Source organism: Cydia pomonella, chromosome 1 (genome assembly GCF_033807575.1).
Source record: "Cydia pomonella isolate Wapato2018A chromosome 1, ilCydPomo1, whole genome shotgun sequence".
NCBI classification, from domain to species: domain Eukaryota; kingdom Metazoa; phylum Arthropoda; class Insecta; order Lepidoptera; family Tortricidae; genus Cydia; species Cydia pomonella.
The window spans coordinates 40,316,077-40,336,254 of NC_084703.1; the positions used below are offsets into that span (position 1 = coordinate 40,316,077).

Below are 20,178 nucleotides of genomic sequence, written 5' to 3' on the forward strand. Positions count from 1 at the left end.
ACAATAAATGAAAACTATACCAAACATGATCAGTTTAGCCGTTTCTTAACTATAGCAAAAAGTCTCCTCTTCATAGTAAAAAGACGTATGTATAGCTACAGTTAGACGTTTATAAATTACGACATTAAATGGGCTTTTAAAGTCATTTTGCATTATTCATGTAAATAAAGTAAAATGTAAGATGTACATTGCTATTTTACTAATTTAATTGTTATTTAATGTTTAATTTCCCTAAAACAGTTTCATTTGCTGTATGAGTAATGCCGTTGAATTGGCAGTTTTAGAACGAAACAATTAAAAAGTAACAGGCTATCCCGCTGATTTTCATACTTTAATTAAATTATCATTTTAAAATTACAGCAGTTTTCAGTATCAGTTTATATGTGTTATTTCTTAAATATTGCAACTTAATATTTTTCGCTATGGGTTATTACCAGACATGCAAAGTCTTCGATTGAAAGTCCTAGGAAATAGTCATGACCATTTGCCCATTACTTTAATTACTGATAATGCAAATTTGCCTTGTCTTTTTGATTTCCTCGTATTCGATATGAAAAGTAGAGTGTTTAGAGCCTGTGCCGAAAGAGAAGAGTCGTGGAATCTAAGGGAACCCATACATTCTACGACTCTTCTCATTCAGCAGACTCTAACTCGGGTGAAAGGCACCTAACATCATTTCACCTCTTGGAAACAATCTTCTAATATACTAATAGCTCCAGTTTAGCATTGCATTGCAGTTTAGTATTGTTACGGGAGGGCAACTACGGAACCCTACACCGAGCGTGGCCCGACATGCTTTTGGCCGTTTTTTAATCCTTTCTTCCCTGTTTATTCTATTTATTTACTAATGCCGTATTATATGGATGTGACGGTATGTGTCTATATCTAAGCTACACAAAGGACATGATTTATTCCAAAAATTGTGTTTTATTATGCAACATTTTCTTTGAACCCATACTTTTACAGGAATTGCTATATTTAGATACTGGAAAGATTTTCCATTTCCATTTTATTCTATTGTACAATACGGTTCATAGAAAGCGAAGCGTATTTCAACAAAAGACGTTCTCTTTTGAGGAGCTACGTGATCTGTGCTGTGCAAGGATTTGGTTGCCTGAGGTTAAGCCCGAATTTGAACAGTGCTTCACCTATACATTCTAGGCTTACAGCGACACAAACACTCGAGAAAATATAGAGGATATTTGCTACATGGCTGAGCATTACGGCGGCAACCTACGATTTACGGCAAACCAGTCGTCAAGTCCCTTGACGGGGTTAAAATACCTAACTCCAGTCAATTAGATTTTTTGAAAAGTTTAAATAAACTTACCAAACCCCAGAGGCATGTTAATGTTGCGCTTTACTTTGCGAAGTAAAAATAATAATTTATTTATTTTGTAGGTTGTACGATTCTTAGAATTTTGAAGGGCTTTAAAATTAAATTATTATATCTTTATTTCAGACCCAGAATTCCATATGGGGTTAGTAAAATTAACTTAAAAGCTATATTAGTAACAGAGATTATTCCAGTCCGACCTACTTGACTTAGGTCAAAGTAGATCTGACCTGCTCCATCCAATGCCGCATTATGGGGCAGCTAAATCTGTCCGCAATCACCTTCAGAATGCTGTTTCGAGTTTTCCTTACGCGACCCATTAGCAACATGAACAAAACTGTGGCAAGTACTTGTAAGAGTCCTAATCAATGTAGAAATATGGAGCACAATTTAAATTAAGAATTCAACAGAAGCTGACGTAGTCTACGAGTATGACTCTCTTCTGACTCTTTCTCGAACTAAATTAGACCTTAATCACCCGTTCTTTTATTTTAATGCCATCGCTTATTACGTGTGGGCACGGTCCTTTTTCTTTGTTTCCGCTTAGCGATGGACGACAATGGAATCGCCAAAACTAAACAAAAGCCGGCTTATTAGGTAATCTTCGTTAAGCTGCAGCGGAAATGCCCAAATTAGATACTATTTAACTACTTAGAAATAATTACCTATTGCGAATCACGCGTTTCTCTTTCATTGTGCTAAATATATTCAGCCACGTCTACAGGAACCTATAAGGTGCAGTAGGTTCAGAGAGCGGAGTTTTTGAATAGACGTAGCCTTTTTAGGGTTCCGTAGCCAAATGGCAAAAAACGGAACCCTTATAGATTCGTCATGTCCGTCTGTCTGTCCGATTATGTCACAGCCACTTTTTTCCGAAACTATAAGAGCTATACTGTTCAAACTTGGTAAGTAGATGTATTCTATGAACCGCATTAAGATGTTTACACAAAAATAGAAAAAAAAAACAATAAACTTTGGGGGTTCCCCATACTTAGAACTGAAACTCCAAAAATCTTTTTTCAGCACACCCATACGTGTGGGGTAAAAATGATATTTAGGTTTCTAATATCATTTTTTTCTAAACTGAATAGTTTGCGCGAGAGACACTTCCAAAGTGAAAAAATGTGTGTCCGCCCCCAGTAACTTCTAAAATAACAGAATGAAAAATCAAAAAAAAAATATATGATATACATTACCATGCAAACTTCCACCGAAAATTGGTTTGAACGAGATCTAGTAAGTAGTTTTTTTTAATACGTCATAAATGGTACGGAACCCTTCATGGGCGAGTCCGACTCGCACTTGGCCGCTTTTTTTATATTACGATACGGCTGCCAAAAATTTAATTAGTAATCTTAAGGCCTTTCTCGAGGGACTCTATTGATTCGAATTTGTAACAAATTGTTTCTAAATATCGGCAATACCTTTTTTTATATCACGTCGGTGGCAAACCAGCGTACTTCCCGCCTGATGGTAAGAAGTCACCGTCTATGGACGCCTGCAACTCCAGAGATGTTACATGCACGTTGCCGACCTTTCAAAAACATTTTTTGAAGAACCCCATTCTGTAGACCCTCGGAAAAATCATTCTACAGCCGAAGCGTCCGCGGGACTATCATGTTGGATGGAAGTAATCGATTACTTATTTTTATTTAAACGTACAAAAAAGTAAAATTCAAAAACATGATAATCGCGCTTCCGGGCACACATCCATCTCACTCACGCTTACGCTCAATAAAAGTGAGAGAAGAATTCGAACTTACTGCGCATTAATTAGAATCTTTATATTTCTAACCAGCGCTCCCTCCAAATAAAGCGTGGCATAGCTAAGGAGCTTCAATGCGAGCCGTTGTGCAAAGTTGAGTGAACTTCTAAGCGTTGACATAGGCATAAGATCACGCCCAATGAGCACAACTTAGTCCGTTCAACGAGATACTTGAATTAACTCATTTTCAGTAATTATAGCAATTTAGTACATATTTACTCGTAATTATCTCGTGTCGATTGATGGTCCCTATGACAGTTTCTGTTGAATAAGGGTAATTAAAAAAAGATATACATTTTATGTTACATTTCTAAATAAATTAAAGTGTACTTTACAAAAAATATCTACAAACATTTTCCGTGACAGCTATTCCATATACAAATGAACTGTCATAGCAACCATCATAGGAAGCAAGAAGTATAAAACTAATTTAAAAAATGTTCTAGTTCTAGACCTGGAACTTGACACTAAATTCTCTTGTCAAAAATATGCAATTTTTGTATCAATAATTTTGATTGATTTTGTTCGGATTTGATTGATAAAATAACATTCTTACGTAGGTTGTTATCACGGAAACATATCAATTGATATAAATAAAAAATAACTATAAACTGTTAATAAAATCATAGTTGTCCCTAATAGTGCGAGATCTCGAAGTAATAAAAATAATATGGTTTGTTTACATTTTTGGCAATTTCCATTGAACTCCTATTAGGTACAGTCAAGGTATTAAATATCGATACGGACAAAGTGCCAAATATATATATACACGACCTTATTGCCTATATATTAAGATAGTGTGTACATACATGTATTTGTTACTTTATCCGTATCGATCGATATCGTATACTAATGTAAACTTTTTTTATGTATTAGCTAACAATAGAAAACTTTGTTTAACGTGTTTAGATAAACTTTTTTGCCACAGCTCCCTAAGGATCATGCGGACTACTCGGCAACTTTCTAGGAATTGGAGTAAGAGCTAATTTTCAGAAAGCGACTGACAGGTGGATAGTCCAGTGCCTAGTTAAAATTTATTAAGCATCGTCGACATTATGCAGTTGCAAATGGCGTCGAAACTCAGCTAGGAATGAGGCAAAGCCATAAATTGTTGAATTAAGTCATATTTAGGTCACAGCTGGCACAATGGTGCTAATAATTTTATGTTCATAATTCATAATACATCCGAGTTGAGAATTAATGCTGTATATCTTATATCTTTAAACGAGCAATTCTTGTATATATATAAATATATATATTTCTGTGATCTCGGAAACGGCTCTAACGATTTCGCTGAAATTTGGTATATGGGGGTTTTTGGGGGTATACAATCGATCTAGATTAGTCTTATGTTTGGGAAAACGCGTGTTTTCGAGTTTTCATGCGTTTTTCTTTCGACGCAGTATATGGTCGCTAATTTCGTGTTGCCGGCCGCTGTCCGTCTGGTCCAGCGGGTTAAGACGCGGACTGCTAAACGAGTGTTACGGGTTCGAATCTCTCCCGGTGACTAACTTTTGTTTTTTTTTTATATGTTCAAGTTTATATATAATTTTTTAATTTTTATTGTTTAAGACAAGTGTAATTTAGTAAAAAAATGTAGTTAAGATTATCACCTGTAGACCACCATATTACAATAAATAGTTATAACCGAGCAAAGCTCGGTCGCCCAGGTACTTTCATATTATATAAATAATTCTTTGGTTGTATTTTCGGGAGGTATGTAATAATACATTACTGCAGAGGCCAGGAAAGAAGGGCTTGCCGGCCGAATAGCTTTTCACGCCAAAGCATATATGAGTATATCAGTTATTTTTTCAAGTCAAAACGAATGACATGGTGTATTGAAGAAAAGAAAGTTGCCTTAGACCTTCTATTGGAATTGTTAGCCGTACGTCCTATATAAGTATGCAATCCGTCTAAATGGACCATAACGACAATATATTATTTCATTGCATATTTAAAGTAAACTATTTTAATAACAAAACACTGACTAAATATTATTGCAAATCTTTTCTCCAACTGCTAAAATTAAAAACGCAACTCAACATGCTACTCAACTATCGATAAAATAAACTATTTTGCACCAATCATGAAAATGACTTTATCTTCTATGTATTAGCAATTTTGCTCATGTTTTAATTAATCTAAGAATGATTTACTTACACTCAGAACCTTCAGGCGCTGTTGGAGCGCGTTTTCGTTTACGAAAACGCAAGCTGAAGCTTGTTTTGAGCTTTCTGATGTTAAATCGGCAAAAACTTCTATACTAAGAGGTAGATTAATCATCGTTACGTTTCCTTATTACAGCTACTCCATGGTTTCCATTTTCCCGTGTAACCAAGAGAGCTGATTTGAATCGGTAGTCAAATAACTTTCTCTATGTATTATTTTACGACTAAACCTCAAGACCTTCACAATTTAAAAGCATATTTAATTTCATCGTGATAAACTGTGGTACCCAAATTGACTCTATTTTTGTCAGTAATGCGCGTTTTAAGGTTTCATGTTGGTAATGATTTTATCGTTTGTCGGTAACATCATAATATGAAATTCAAAATCGGTTCAGGCGCTTAGAATTAATTACAAGATTATACACCCAATTCCAACAGCACCTTAAGGTTCTGAGTGTAAGTTTTAATCATTAACATGAGCAAAATTGCTAATACATAGAAGATGATACCAACGATTAAATAGAAAGACGATAAAATTATAAATTCCACGGTTTTGCAAAAATCGGGAACTCCGGAGTAACTCACGGCCGGAGTATAATAGAAACGAACGCTGTGGTCGGAGCCCATACGAGAAGAAATACATTCTCATGTTGGAGCAGATCCAGAAAATGTACGAGAGGACATTATACAGGAGGATGTATTTCTATTATCCCCAAATGTATCCCACCTTATTTTTACAGGGTCAACTAGGGTACGACTCCCTGCAGTTACGGAGGTCGCTTTCTTTAGCCAAATTTTTACGTTGGGCATTATGAGAAATAGAATCGACGGCGTAAAACTTGTAGAAGCTTGTATACGTCTGTTCGTACCTAAGTAGTACACCCGCTGTTGGTGGAGGCCGCCGCGCGCACGACGGCGCGGCGCTCGCGCTTCTCAACTCCGTGCTCGAGGCACAGCCGGCGTGTGATCTGTTTGTAAGTGCGATGGGGCGACAGATGATGGAGTGCAAGAGAGTATTAGAAAGAGAGATGCCTGAAAGTACTATATCATAACTGTGTCTTAAAATGGGTAAATATGTTCCACTTTGTGCCACTTTGGCAATAGCTGTAATGTGCAAATTGTAATTTGAATTATTAAAAATAAAATAAATAAATAAATAAATAAAAATAATAATCGGGACTGTTCACTTCCTACGAAATTCCCTTTGTAGATACAACAAATTAAGGTTTAGCAAAGCTGACTGCATAACATTTCTAAAGCCTCATATGTCCTATTACGAACGTAGTATAATACACCGTTATGAATTCAATAGTCGTCTTAGTCCCCAAAGTACTCTAAGTACATCGTACTCCAACAAAAACCCTTGAAGGCACCCTTAGCATGGAGTGCCACCCGCGCCTAACTATCCATGCAGCACATCTATGAATTCAAAATGAACACTCTTTATTGCGGTCAAAGCGACCTAACCCACTAAAAGGAATTGAATATACCTACGAACATGTACGTTAAGATGGGATTCAAAGGCACTCAGGACCGGTTCTAATTTAATTGCATTGTGTCTTATAGGCTATCCCGGGTAGGGTAAACAGAGTCGAAGGCCAGCATTTGACTAGAGATGGGAAAAAGTAAGCGGAAGTCTAGATCGATAACTGAATAAGCAAGTATTGTTTTATTAAAATCGATTTATTCACTGATTCTAATAAAACCGACGGTTTCACAGCTGCTCGGACGAATGTATTTTGATGAAATAGAAGTATACTTACATAAAACAAATGATCGTTTCTGGTATAAAATCAATTATTATTTCATGTTATTGTGTAATCGGTTTTAATCTGCTTAATGCAAAATAATCCATTTTTAGGGTTCCGTAGCCAAATGGCATAAAACGGAACCCTTATAGTTTCGCCATGTCCGTCTGTCTGTCTGTCTGTCTGTCTGTCTGTCTGTCTGTCTGTCTGTCCGAGGCTTTGCTCCGTGGTCGTTAGTGCTAGAAAGCTGAAATTTGGCATGGATATATAAATCAATAAAGCCGACAAAGTCGTAAAATAAAATCTAAAAATTTAATTTTTTTTAGGGTACCTCCCCTACACGTAAAGTGGGGGTGAATTATTTTTTTCGCTTCAACCCTAGAGTGTGGGGTATCGTTGGAAAGGTATTTCAAAACTAATAGGGGTTTTCAAGAAACATTTTTTGATAAAGTGAATATATTCGGAGATAATCGCTCCGAAAGAATAAAAAAATGTGTCCCCCCCCCTCTAACTTTTGAACCATAGGTCCAAAAAATATGGAAAAAATCGTGGAAGTAGAGCTTAAGAAAGACATTAAATGAAAACTATAGCGGACATGATCAGTTTAGCTGTTTTTGAGTTATCGCAAAAAGTTTTCCCTTCATAGTAAAAAGACTTATTTAATTAGGTACTGATTATGCAAATTTGCCTATTTGTTTAACTCGGGTGAAAGGTACCGTTTCATCCCTTGGTTAACAATTTACTATACTTTAAGCTCCAGTTTAGCTTAATGTGACGGAAGAGTAACTACGGAACCCTACACTGAGCGTGGCCCGACATGCTCTTGGCCGGTTTTATTTATGGTTGAACTCCCATCCCTAGTCCTACCTTTGACGCCCCATCGGGCAACGGAGACGAGGGCTCGAAGTAACTGTAAATTAAGAGGCTAGATCCGCACTTGTTAAACACAAGATCGTAACTGACACGCTTTTCCCCTTGGGACGCGCCGTTTTGTGCGAGACTTGCACTGTCTCGGAAAATTCCCGATTTTTCTACGTCGCTGAAGCGTTTGGGTGTTACGCTGGATAACTTGTTATGTATGATGGCAGATAAATAAATATTTATTGATGTTGCACCATCATGGACGAGACGGTTAATGATACTTAACAGAAAAGTAGAAAAATTTCAGCAGAAATTATTTACGTTTTACATTTATGCCCACGGGGTAACAGTAAATTTTTTAATAGTATAATAGTTTTACTTTAAAAAAATAAACATTTTTTTTTTGAGTTTATAAATACATATTTAATTAAGTAGATTAATTTAATATCCGTTTAACAGATATAGGTATTTGTTTTACAAGGGGGCAAAGTTGTTATTTAACCGCTCGTACTTATTATAAGTTTTTGAACAAACAAGAGTTGGTATGGGGAAAAATATTTTTACACAATTTTCAATCGCGGCTGAATGCCGGATAGGTCTGTGTCTTTGATGCCTAACCTGTCAAAAATGAAATATGGCAGACGAATGTTTGAAAAATCACCGTATTTAAGAATTTTTTCGCTTAAAATTTAGTTTTTGCCGCACAAGTGTGTTGAAAAATATTATGCGTGCCACGGGCGGAAAAAGAATAACAAACTCGCCTTCTACTTCGGGCTTAACTTATTAGTAATACGGTTTAAGTTGGGTATCATTTGATAGGGCTGAAATAGATCCCAAAACATTTTTTTTTTCTTAGTTAAAAATAATGATTTATGAAGGAAAATGTGACGAAAAATACCATCCCCCCCCGCTTATTTCCGAAGTTTACCGTAAAACAGTCCCTATAGCAGCGGGTGTGAACATAAAAATTAATAAAAATACTGTTTAGTAAATTCGTAAAATAAGCATGTTTCTTAATACCAATAAGGCCCTAGCGCGTTCAACGCTTAGCCTATAACTTGGAGTTAACCGTTTATACAGTCCAGTTTAACCCTGTATAAACGGTGTATTTCTTTGCGGAGTTCATTTGTAAACGAGGTACCTATTTACGAAACAGGAAGCAGTCATATGCATTGTCTGATTTAATCTTTAACCAAATCATATAATCAATACTAGCATAATAATATATATCTTATTCATAGATGATAATGTGACTAATCAGGGACCCGTCCACCCCTACCCAGAAAAAAGCCTTTAAATGGCTTAGCCGTTCATCGAATAGCCCCAAAGATAGGCTTTCCCTTTGAATGGCTTACCCGTTCATTTGACTTAGCTCTAGGAACGGGTTTCCCTTTCAGAGATACCGCTAAATGAAAGGGTAGCCCCAACCTAATTCAAAAAATTTTGACGCCTGTGCTGACAACGCGCTAGACACCCAATCCTTCTCCTTAAACATAAATAAGCAATATTTGATTCTATTTTATACAAGAGAAGCGTTATAATTTATAATCGATACCCCTTCAAGGGGTTAGCGCTTAAGAACGGGTTTCAGCTTGCCCGTATTATGAAACGCTTAAAAAGCCAAATGAAAGAGTTTTAGTTAGCAACGGCTTTGGTAGGCAAAGGCTTACTAAATACCCCTTCAAAAACCCTCGAAGGAGATTCCGGACCGATCCCTGTGACTTATTAATAAATATTATTACATATATATTTACACATATCTACTGATAAATAGTTCGATAAAGAGCTCTTACTTTATTACCAAAAGTATTAACCCCTTATAAATTTGCCAGCCTAAAACGACCTTATACATTTTTAACTTAGAATCGAATTTTTATCACGTGATATGGCGTTGGTGGGAAGAGAGCATTTTATATTTAGCGCAAAATACACTTTACTCTACGAGGAACTATAATTACAAATTTTCCGAGCAATCGAGGAGTGAATGTTTGAAAAGGGCGCGCACCCTATTTACAACTTTTTTTTTTCAATATGTGAGGAGTCCAAAGAATAACGATAAGTAAATGTTATAAAAACCTGTCCAAATACCCAGCACCAAGTTTCAAATAAACCGTTTTTTCTAGTGATTATTATGTCGAGTGGACCAATCAGTTCTCGTATTCACACACATATGTAGTAGGAACACTCCCGCTCCTAAAGTTTCTGACAAGTTGAATAACTATTTTATTTGTGCCTGCTTAGAAAAAGTTATTGTATCTACACACTCTTGAACAAACCGCTACAGAGTCTATTGTCCTTATTTACGGGTGAGATGGATCGCGACGAATTCAAATTAGATTTAATCAATGCAAACTAATCCAGGCATCGTCAACCTTTGTAAATAAAGTCCATTAAGAAAGTAATGACTTACAAACATAATTTAGTTTAGGAATTTTAGAAATCAATTTGTGGGGTAGTTTACAATGTTTACATACCGGAAATAGTTCTGTTAATATCATCTCTACTTCTATGACATCGAACTCTTAGTGATAGTCGAGAGTCCCGTTGTCGTTCCAATCACTTGTCATGCCTACAGTATTGCCCCACATGAAGTGCTGAGGACTCTAGGTTGGAAAGTACACACGATACATCACTGTCAACGATACGTACCGGTAGCAACCATGCCTATTTATCAGCCTACACCAGCCAGTTATATCAGCTTACACCAACTTGTTGCTTACTTTTATTCAATTTGAATTGAATGAGTTTCGAAATCTTCAGGTGGGGTTTATATCGACACAAGGAAAAAAGGGATATTTACGTTGCGGGCCCCTGATTAATCTGGGTGATGTTCATTATAATGACACGAATGTGTTTAACAGGCTTGGGCGAAGTGATAAGGCGAGCTGGGAAGCTTCGGTGCCAGTGTGGCCGAGGAGCGAGCGCGGGCAGCCGCAGCTCACGGACGGCAGCTCTCCAGGGGCCTACCTCCTACATTTCTCTCATGTGTGGAGCGGGATGGGACATAATGTAAATATCATCCTGCCAACATATTTATTCGGGCCGAAATGGCTCTACAGATGAGAGGACGTCTCTTCTTTCTATTGTTTTGCGCATTCGCGGTAAAAGGGAATGGTAAGTAAATATTGCTTGTATTTGAATTATTTTTATTTTGTTATTTTTGAAGACGCATGTCTGGGCATATATTACTAAGCTTTAAAAGCATAGGTATTTTTAATCTAGTTTGGTGAAAAAGCTCTCGAAATCGAATTGTTTGCTTGCCTAAATAATTCGAATGCGAACGTTTCGTAGCATTAATTATTTGGACTGGTCTCTGGCGACGCTAGAACATTCTGATACTCCGTATTCTAGTGAAGCTATGCGAGATTCGTTCATGATGGTGCATCTTATTTGTGGTCAATTAAATATGTCATTCATGTTTACTTTACCTGACTTACTAGTTCTTATAGTATTTAAATTGGCATATAACCTAATTGGCATATCTCATATGAAAGTTTAGAGAAATCCGGACACTATCTGGAGATTAGATTATCAAACCGAGAGGGGTGTATCAGCGGAAATGTTGTGAGCGCTTAAGTATGTTACATTGCTACGTGCAAAACAAGCAAAGTTATATCAAAACATCCACTGTGCCAACTCTTTTGACTTATTCAGGTAGAAATACTCGACGAGTTATTGTGAACAACATAAGTATTATTTTTTTCATTAGACCATAGAAAGGCTGAATTCGGATAGCCAGTGCGCATTGTTGGTGCAATGCTACTACTACAACGTTGATATGGGCGATTTCATTGTAAATTCCTTGATGCTACAGCAGCAACGGTGCTGCTGCAGTTGTCATTCGAATGTAAGTAACCTTGAGGTCCTTTGTTTATTGTAGTGGCTAATAATTTGTGTATATTATTATTTGTAGATGATGTAGAAGTATTCGACGTGCTGTCGACTCTCCGCGATGAGCTGCCGGCAGGCGTGTCGCGGGTGCCCGGGCGCTGCCGGGGCCCCGCGACGGCCCCGTACTCCGCTTACCGGCTCAACGAGAACGCCACCATACTGCAGCAAGCCACTGGCATGTTCTACAACACCTTTCCTGAAGATTTCTCCATATTAGCCGTGACCAGGCTACCTGGTAAGACGAATTATATATTTTAAATGAAAATACCTTACAAACGTTGTGTCTTGTGGCCAGGCCTGAAGCGAGTTTGGCAGCTTGGCACGGTGTGGGTTCAGCCAGGGTTCAGCATAGTATAGCAATCGTTCATTATCCTGAGTGACTTCGTGAACTTGTGCAATTTTGCTGTTAATATTTAATATCAAATAGGTACCAACAATCGCCATCAGATATATCGGAGTAACCAAATATTGGTAACATAAGTATTACCTACAAGTACGATTATGATTTTCCATTTAACTTGTATATTTATGTTGAATACAAATTGTCAATTCAGTACTATACATTATATTCGGCGATGACAAACACATTGCAATGATTAGTTACAATAATCCATTTTATACGAAAACACTCACGCAGTTGCAATTTAAGTAAAATTATTTTCCAATTAAATATTGAGTATTAATAGTGGACGCCGTTCTTACTTTTTAATATATATTTTTTTGGATCACGACAGCCAACGTGGCAATGATTTCCCATTCAGCCAAATAGTCAAAAATATTTAATAAAATATTGATATATATCATTTTATTTATATGATAACAAGTAAATATTTACTGTATATCGTGGAATAATATTTGTGTACGTGATAAATGTCAAACACCAAAAAAAGTTTTTGAACATCCAAACTTTTTGGTGTGAACGTATCGATTAAGTATGGTCAGAAAAAAATGGGAAAGTAAAAACTCGTCAAAAGTACTAGTTTGCAAAAACCATACATACATATAAGTATCTACTGGATATAGCGTGGAGGGTGCGGCGAAATTACCGAACGGGATGGTCTTATGGAACTTACAGTAGGACTAGCAGAGAAAGCGCCATTATCGTTGTCCTTGTCATAGTCTCGCTTTTCCTTTTCGCCTATTTATGTTCCGTTATTATGGTGGGTAACCATGATCCCGACCAAATGTGTATATGTTGTCAGGAGTCATAAAACGTGTTTTTAATTTCTCCATTGCATATTTACTGTCCCTCACGGGCGCATGCGTAAAGCCCATCTATAGAAAATATTAAGTCTATTGCGGACGATAGGGAGTGTGCATGAACTATAGGAGGCAGCACAGGAGCCGTCAGATTTTTGGCGCGAGGCGTAAATGTGATGTTTTTTGTTCCGATGTAGCCCACAAGATGGCAGAACCTACTATGCACAAGAAAACATTTGACGTGTAAATGTGCCTGTTTATGGTTCCGATTCAGACCACAAGATGGCAGATCCTCCAACGCGCACGGTCCCTATAAACGAGCAACTTTAAAAAAATATTATGTTTTCACATTGTTCGATCCGATTTTTCGGATGTCGGATGCGACCAAAAAGAAGAAAAAAGTGAAACTGCTTTTTTTATTCAGTTAACGATTGTTTTTTTTGTGCAAAAGACAACTTTAATGCAAATATAAAAGAACTTGATCCCTTAGGGCACTCCACTAACAGGGAAATTTTTTAAAGAGTCTGGTTTTTTGACATCTGTATGGCTTTTTTATTCTTTTGTTAAATTTGATTCGTAATAATGAGGAAGTGTTTTTAACAACAAAAAATATAGCGTACAAGGCACCTTTCTGCTTTTTATACCTAGTTGGTTACTAAGTTCTGTTACTCGATTTGCAACCTCTTTATTTCCGTTAAAACAAATGCTACCGAAAAAAATAAAAAATGACATAATGTGGTGCATTTGTGAGCTATAATTATATACCACATATAACGCTTATCTCGTCGTATCTATAATGAATTGGGGCCTAAAAGGCCAAACATGATTGTGAAGTTGCTTGAAAACCTAAAAATCAACAAACAATTTGTTTATCGCCCAATTAATAGATACAATAGTACTCAGAGCTTCGATGAACGCAAGAGGTCTGGAAGACCACGCACCGTTCGGACCCCAGCTCTAATAACGGCAGTGAAGGCGAGAATTGAAAATGTCTGTGAAGAGAAGCTCCCTAAAAAAAGTTATCAATGAAGGCCTTGGACTACACGCTTACCGCAGACAAAAAGGTCATTTGCTTAATGGACGATTATAGACTATGAGGCTAGAGAGAAGTCGCATGCTATTGAAGCGGTACGCACAAAATGGCCACCGAAAAATACTATTTACAGATGAAAAAAGTTTTACCATTGAAGAATGTTGTAACCGCCAGAATGACGGAGTGTATGCAAAAAACAGTCAAGAGGCGATTGCGGCTGTTCCGAGAGTACAACGAGGCCATCATCCCTCTTATGTGGTGATTTGGCTGGGTGTGTCATACTCAGGGCTAACACAGGTTCATTTCTGTGAAAAAGGTGTGAAAACTGGGGCCAAAGTTTACCAGAAAACCGTTCTCGAACCAATAGTGAAGCCCTTAAGCCACACCCTATTTCAAAACCAGCCATTGGTCTTTCAACAGGACTCAGCTCCTGCACATAAGGCAAAAACAACTCGAGCCTGGTTTGAAAGGAACAAAATTGACTTTATTGTCCACGAAGACTGGCCGTCCTCGAGCCCAGACCTTAACCCGCTGGATCATGCCATATGGCAGGTTAATGAGGAGAAAGCCTGTGCTAAACCCCACACAAATCTTGACTCCCTCAAGCAGGCCATAGTTAAGACAGTGACGGAATTAGACATGATAATCGTGCGTCGCATTTTGAATGATATTGTCATATGTAATTCCTGATTTTGTGTACTTCATTTTAATATACAGTTTATTCAACTTTCGTAAGTATATTTTATGTAGATAAAATTATTGCAGTAACAGAATTTAGTAACCAACTAGGTATGAAATAGATATGGACGATTAAATGTTAACATTTGTATGGCAATATTCGGCCATTTGTACCCAAAGCGCTGATGACGTTTGTATGGTACCTTTTTGCCATTGTATGGCAGGTAGTACCGACATGGGTCTATACATATATACATTTTTATGCCACAATCTACATTTATATGGTCAAAGTAGCCATACAAATGTCGACAAAAATGTTTATTAGCCATTTTTCGTACATTATGTACTCGATGGACGCATTTGATAAACCTAAGATAAAGAAACAGTGGTTTTTTTTACCGATTCATGATATTTTCCAAAAAAACAGTTCTTATTTACACACTAATCGCCTATTAAATTTGTTAACAGCAAAGATTAATTTTAGTATTGAAATAGATTTTTTTGTTCTCCTTTATTTTTTTATTGAAAAACTGTTGAGGTTTGGTTTTATTTCTGTACAAAAAGTAATGATATCCCATCAAAAACATAAATATGAAATGAGAGCCAAGTTGAATATTAATTACGTACTCATAGGTAGGATATGCATCGTTGTTGACATCGACGATTCCGAGCCAATCGAAGAATTGAGATCGCGGGTGTCAAATTTTGTGTATAAAATCATTTTTAAAATGCATTTATTTTACTTAGTATGTAATTCAAGTTCCAGATTTTACTTGGCTAGTTCTTACGTACAGCATATATTAGGTATCCAGAGGTCGTGAGTTCAAGTCTCACCCAAGGCAGTAATTTTTCCACTTTTAAATTTATTCTAAGTTTTATAGGTATAAAATAGCCAAGTCAAATCCGGAACTTTAATTACATAACTATAAATTTGGAATTTCGCGTCGTTTTCTACTAATCAAAGTTGGCTTGCCATTTGCCATAGTATGTGTATGGCCACATCATACACTTTAAATAATCAGAATAAATCAATGTTATTGAGTTCAATGATCGCACCTAAATTGATCTGAGTCGTTTCAATTACTTGCGACCTATTTGTTCAGAGGGTTCAGATTCGTAATAAAAGTGAATTACCTAATTAAGTTAATTGACGAAGTAAATAGGTACGAGTATATATATATATATATATATATATATATATATATATATATACCTATTTACTTATTATATTATATTATATTATGACGACCGGTTTGGCCTAGTCGGTAGTGACCCTGCCTACGAAGCTGATGGTCCCGGGTTCAAATCCTGGTAAGGGCATTTATTCGTGTGATGAGCATGGATATTTGTTCCCGAGTCATGGGTGTTTTCTTTGTATTTAAGTATTTATAAATATTTATATATTATATATATCGTTGTCTAAGTACCCTCAACACAAGCCTTATTGAGCTTACTGTGGGACTTAGTCAATTTGTGTAATAATGTCCTATAATATTTATATATCCGATTATTTAACTGCCTTGAAAAATCGGCTTATACAATAATTATTGTATTACCTCACAACTACGTGAAATGATGAAAGTTCTTTTATTTTTGTCAATTTCAGTTTAGACGAATCGAAGTAGGTAGGTAGGTAATTAATTTAGAACTAGTTTACTAAAGTTATTGCCTAACAAACTATCCTCTGACAGTCAGAGTGTCATTTAAAAAACCCCGAAATGCCGGGAGCCAGCGGTGTGTTCCAAATTGAATGTAAGTAATAAGTAGTAATAAACTTACTAGACAAATTGTGAACACGCGTTGTGCCGATTCGATCTGGAGGCGTCAATAAATGCATTGGCAACCTAACTAATATTTATTATTATTTACTTACTGCTGATTCAAAATTATGTACAGTCGAGGAAATTGATTCTTTAGCCGTTTACGGTTCATTTTACATTGGACAGTTCCTAGCATAAGTAATGTACTGCCAAATTTAGTTGAACCGCAAATTGCTAAATAATCAATATGCTCGACCGTACCTAGCGCGAGCCTAACTAATCATTTCAAGCCATACAGTCTCACTCAATTTACCTAACGTGCACTCGTAATGGGACCGAAATAGCTACTTAGCAAACAAAGTAAAATGTAAAACAACTCACTCGCACAGCTTATTAAAAATAATCCTGTTTCGGAGAAATTGTTTCCCATGTTTCTTTTTATCCTTTCTTACCTTGGTTTACGTTATAATAAAAGTAATTTCTCCAACATGTACGGTAACAATATTCTTTTGTTCATTTCGATAGCATTGACCTACATTGCGAAAGCATTTCACGAACCTAGATGAGTAGGTACCTAATTAATAACCACGGAGTAAGTATATATAACTTTAAATTTTCGTTTATTTATTTCGTATGTTTGATTGACCTGAAATATCATTTCGACCCTTAAGAGGCTGGCAACACCAATTAATAACCAATTTTATTTTTTTGATTAATCGAAGACTATGTTGAATAATTTAGGTATCCGGTTGGTACGTATGATCGCTAGCCATTAAGCGTCTCGTTTGTGTTTGTGGCCTAGCGGCAAGGCGTGCGACTTTCAAAAGGTCGCGGGTTAGGATATTTCCTATACCGGCTTGTACCAATGAATTACTTGAGACTATCATTTGATATTTATCAATGACTTATTTGTGAAGGAAAACATCGTGGGAATACCGAATAAAAATCCAATGAAGCCTAGGTTCCCCTGCGGATTAATAGGTCAGATGGCAGTCATTTTTGTAAAAACTGGTGCCTGCGCCAATTCCTGGAATAGGTTTTCAACGCGGACACCAGATTCCTTTGGGATTCAATCGGGAAAAAGATGAGGAGGAACAAGCTATCATTCACGGAAAAGCCTACTATTTTCGAACCTGGCTTGCTTCAATTCTGTCTTGACCACACATTCCGTTCTTGGCTTGTTGGAGTAATGTTTTCGCTTTTTATTAAAATCACCCATCCAACCCTAAAAGTTAATTCGCATGACTGCAAATAGATCGGCATACAAATAGGTATCAGGTCGTCGGCCTCCGGATCAAAGGGCAAATGGGAAAGAAGAAAAAATAGGGGTTATAGTGCCAAATTGTCCGTATTTATCTTTCATGCATTGTAGATTTCAAAAAATATTTTTATTTTACAAAGTGAGTATTATTTTAAAATGTTCATTTCAGTTCAGTTCAAATATACTTTATTCATGTAGGCCTTATGAATAGTAAGACAGTATTACATATGATTATCTTAAGCTAATTATGAGAGCAATTTATTGATGTAACTATTATTCCATAATACTAATGAATTATAGTACAGATCTTTCTCTTTTACTCTCACTAAGATGTAATTGGAGTGACAGAGAAAAATGCCCGCAATTGACGAACTTCGATTTTCGCCGTTATAGCCTAGGTGTTCCCAAATACTTTGTGGTTGGGGCTTTATGGAATTCAATAGATCTTGCACTAGTTTTGGCTGATCTTTTAAGCTAGTGTTGTTTTAAATGTGACTAGAACTATTTGAGACGACCGCCTAAGGATTTTAAAATAATTCGGTTTTTACACTACTTATTTTGGGACAAAAAAACACAAAGTTATGCACACCAAGCAAGATTTCCGAAAATATATTTTTAGCTGTAAAATACCTTTAATTTAACTACAATCACATGCATATATACCCAAAATATGCTCTTTTATAATTACATAAAATATTTTGACAACAATAAACCAATTAAAAATTAAAGAAAAAAACGATAAAATCTGAATATATATTTTAGTCAAATCTAAATACAATATTTGTCTTTTCCTGTCTCTAAAATCTGTATCAAAAATTACTAAGGCATTTTTGGTAAATCTATATGGTTCTTACGCAGTGGCTTACAGCGCGGCTTACGTGGGCGATGACTCGCGAATGCGGCGCGGCGCGGGTGAATTAAATCCTTTGATACCTATGGAAGTGTCCTACGCGGGCGATCTCCGAATGCCGTTCGCAAGTTATTCGCTCACATAAGACACTGCCTTATATAATAACAGACATGAATAGCAGTGTCAATAACAGTCCTATCGTTCGCAAATTAACTTTTTGTTAAAGTCCACTTAAAACATGAATCCTGCTTGAATAATGAATGCTTCTTAAATACATGAATTACATGACATGTAGGATAAATTTTGATCCCTAGGGCATCTATAACACGTATTTTACAGCACCATCCTGTTAAAAAAAACAGGTCAAGTGCGAGTTCGTTTTACTCGCGCACCGAGTAAAACCGAGGGATTTCAGGTGTAATAAACACACGTAAACGGCCCACAAAATTTGATGTGTTTACCACTTAGAGCGTGGTCATCGCATTCAATTCCATCACACACTAAGGGTGGTAATTTAAATAATCCCTCCAAAAATATTATTAAAAAAAAACCATTACGAATTATAACAGAAAGGCGTAGAATCGGACCAAGCTAACTGAATGGCAATGACATTTGTAATACAAAGAGAGAGAGAGAGTACAAATGTCATGCCAATTTTTTATGTAAATATGTCATGCCAATTTTTTATGTAAATATGTCGTTTACAATGCGAATGACACTCCACTTTGTTCTGTTTAAGTCGGCACAAAAGTAAGCTTAGGCGAACTCTACCCTGATTGTAATAACAGTTTATATATTATTTTTTTTATTGAAAAACCTTTATTTACAATAACAATATACATAATGGATATATACAGATGATTATAATAACTAGCTTATATCTAAAATAGGCCCTTGAGGCATTGTACCAAGGATGCTGGCGGAATTTCCTCGTTGTATCGCAATACTGATACGTTGTGCGAGGAAGCCGCCAGCTCTTCGGTCACCAGTTACGTCAACCAGACGTTTCGTGATTTCTGCAAAAAACTTGTGCGCGCTGGAACCCCATGGACCTAGAGTTTCAAAAGTTATAAAGTAGATCTGCATTTAATATGAATATTATCAATCAGAATACGCCACTAAGACCTAACAAATAGCTAGAAAAATTTACTTATCCCCATTTTTTTTTTTTTTGCTATCAATGTCATCACGCCAATTGATCCTCGATTTGTCGGTTGTTTCGAACATAAAATGAATTCGATTAAGCGTCCGACCCGATGGAGATGGTTCTGCAATCGAATCGACCCCGCCGTCAGAAGTTTAATCACTCGGAACGTCAGATTAAGTGCATGCGGCGTCCAAACCACGTATTCTCATAGCACGCGCGATCGAAACGAGTTCAAAGAGCCTGTAAAAGGTATTTTCTTTTCGTATAGACTGGCAATTGTGTGTGTTTCATATTTGAAATGGAAATTTTAGATTCCCGTACAAAAATATGATAAGTTTCCGAATTTTCCATGTGAAACTTTGGAAACTTTGCAAAGGCACATCAGTAGTTGACGGGGCCAGCCAGAGTTCATGAGTTCAGCCTTACAAGGCAATTCGAACGTACACTGACATTATAATAAATAATAATATTAGTATC

At 36.5% G+C, this 20,178-nt stretch overlaps 1 protein-coding gene across 1 annotated transcript in view; it reads left to right on the plus strand.

Moving 5' to 3' along the window:
• Positions 1-9,885: 9,885 nt before the first annotated feature.
• The window catches only part of LOC133523275 (collagen alpha-1(I) chain-like), a 50,635-nt gene continuing 40,342 nt past the window's right edge, over positions 9,886-20,178 (plus strand). The window contains exons 1-2 of the mRNA XM_061858770.1: positions 9,886-10,995; positions 11,795-12,007. Of these exons, the coding sequence (XP_061714754.1) occupies positions 10,929-10,995; positions 11,795-12,007 (280 nt within the window). The 5' untranslated portion in view covers positions 9,886-10,928. The remainder of the gene's footprint in view (positions 10,996-11,794; positions 12,008-20,178) is intronic.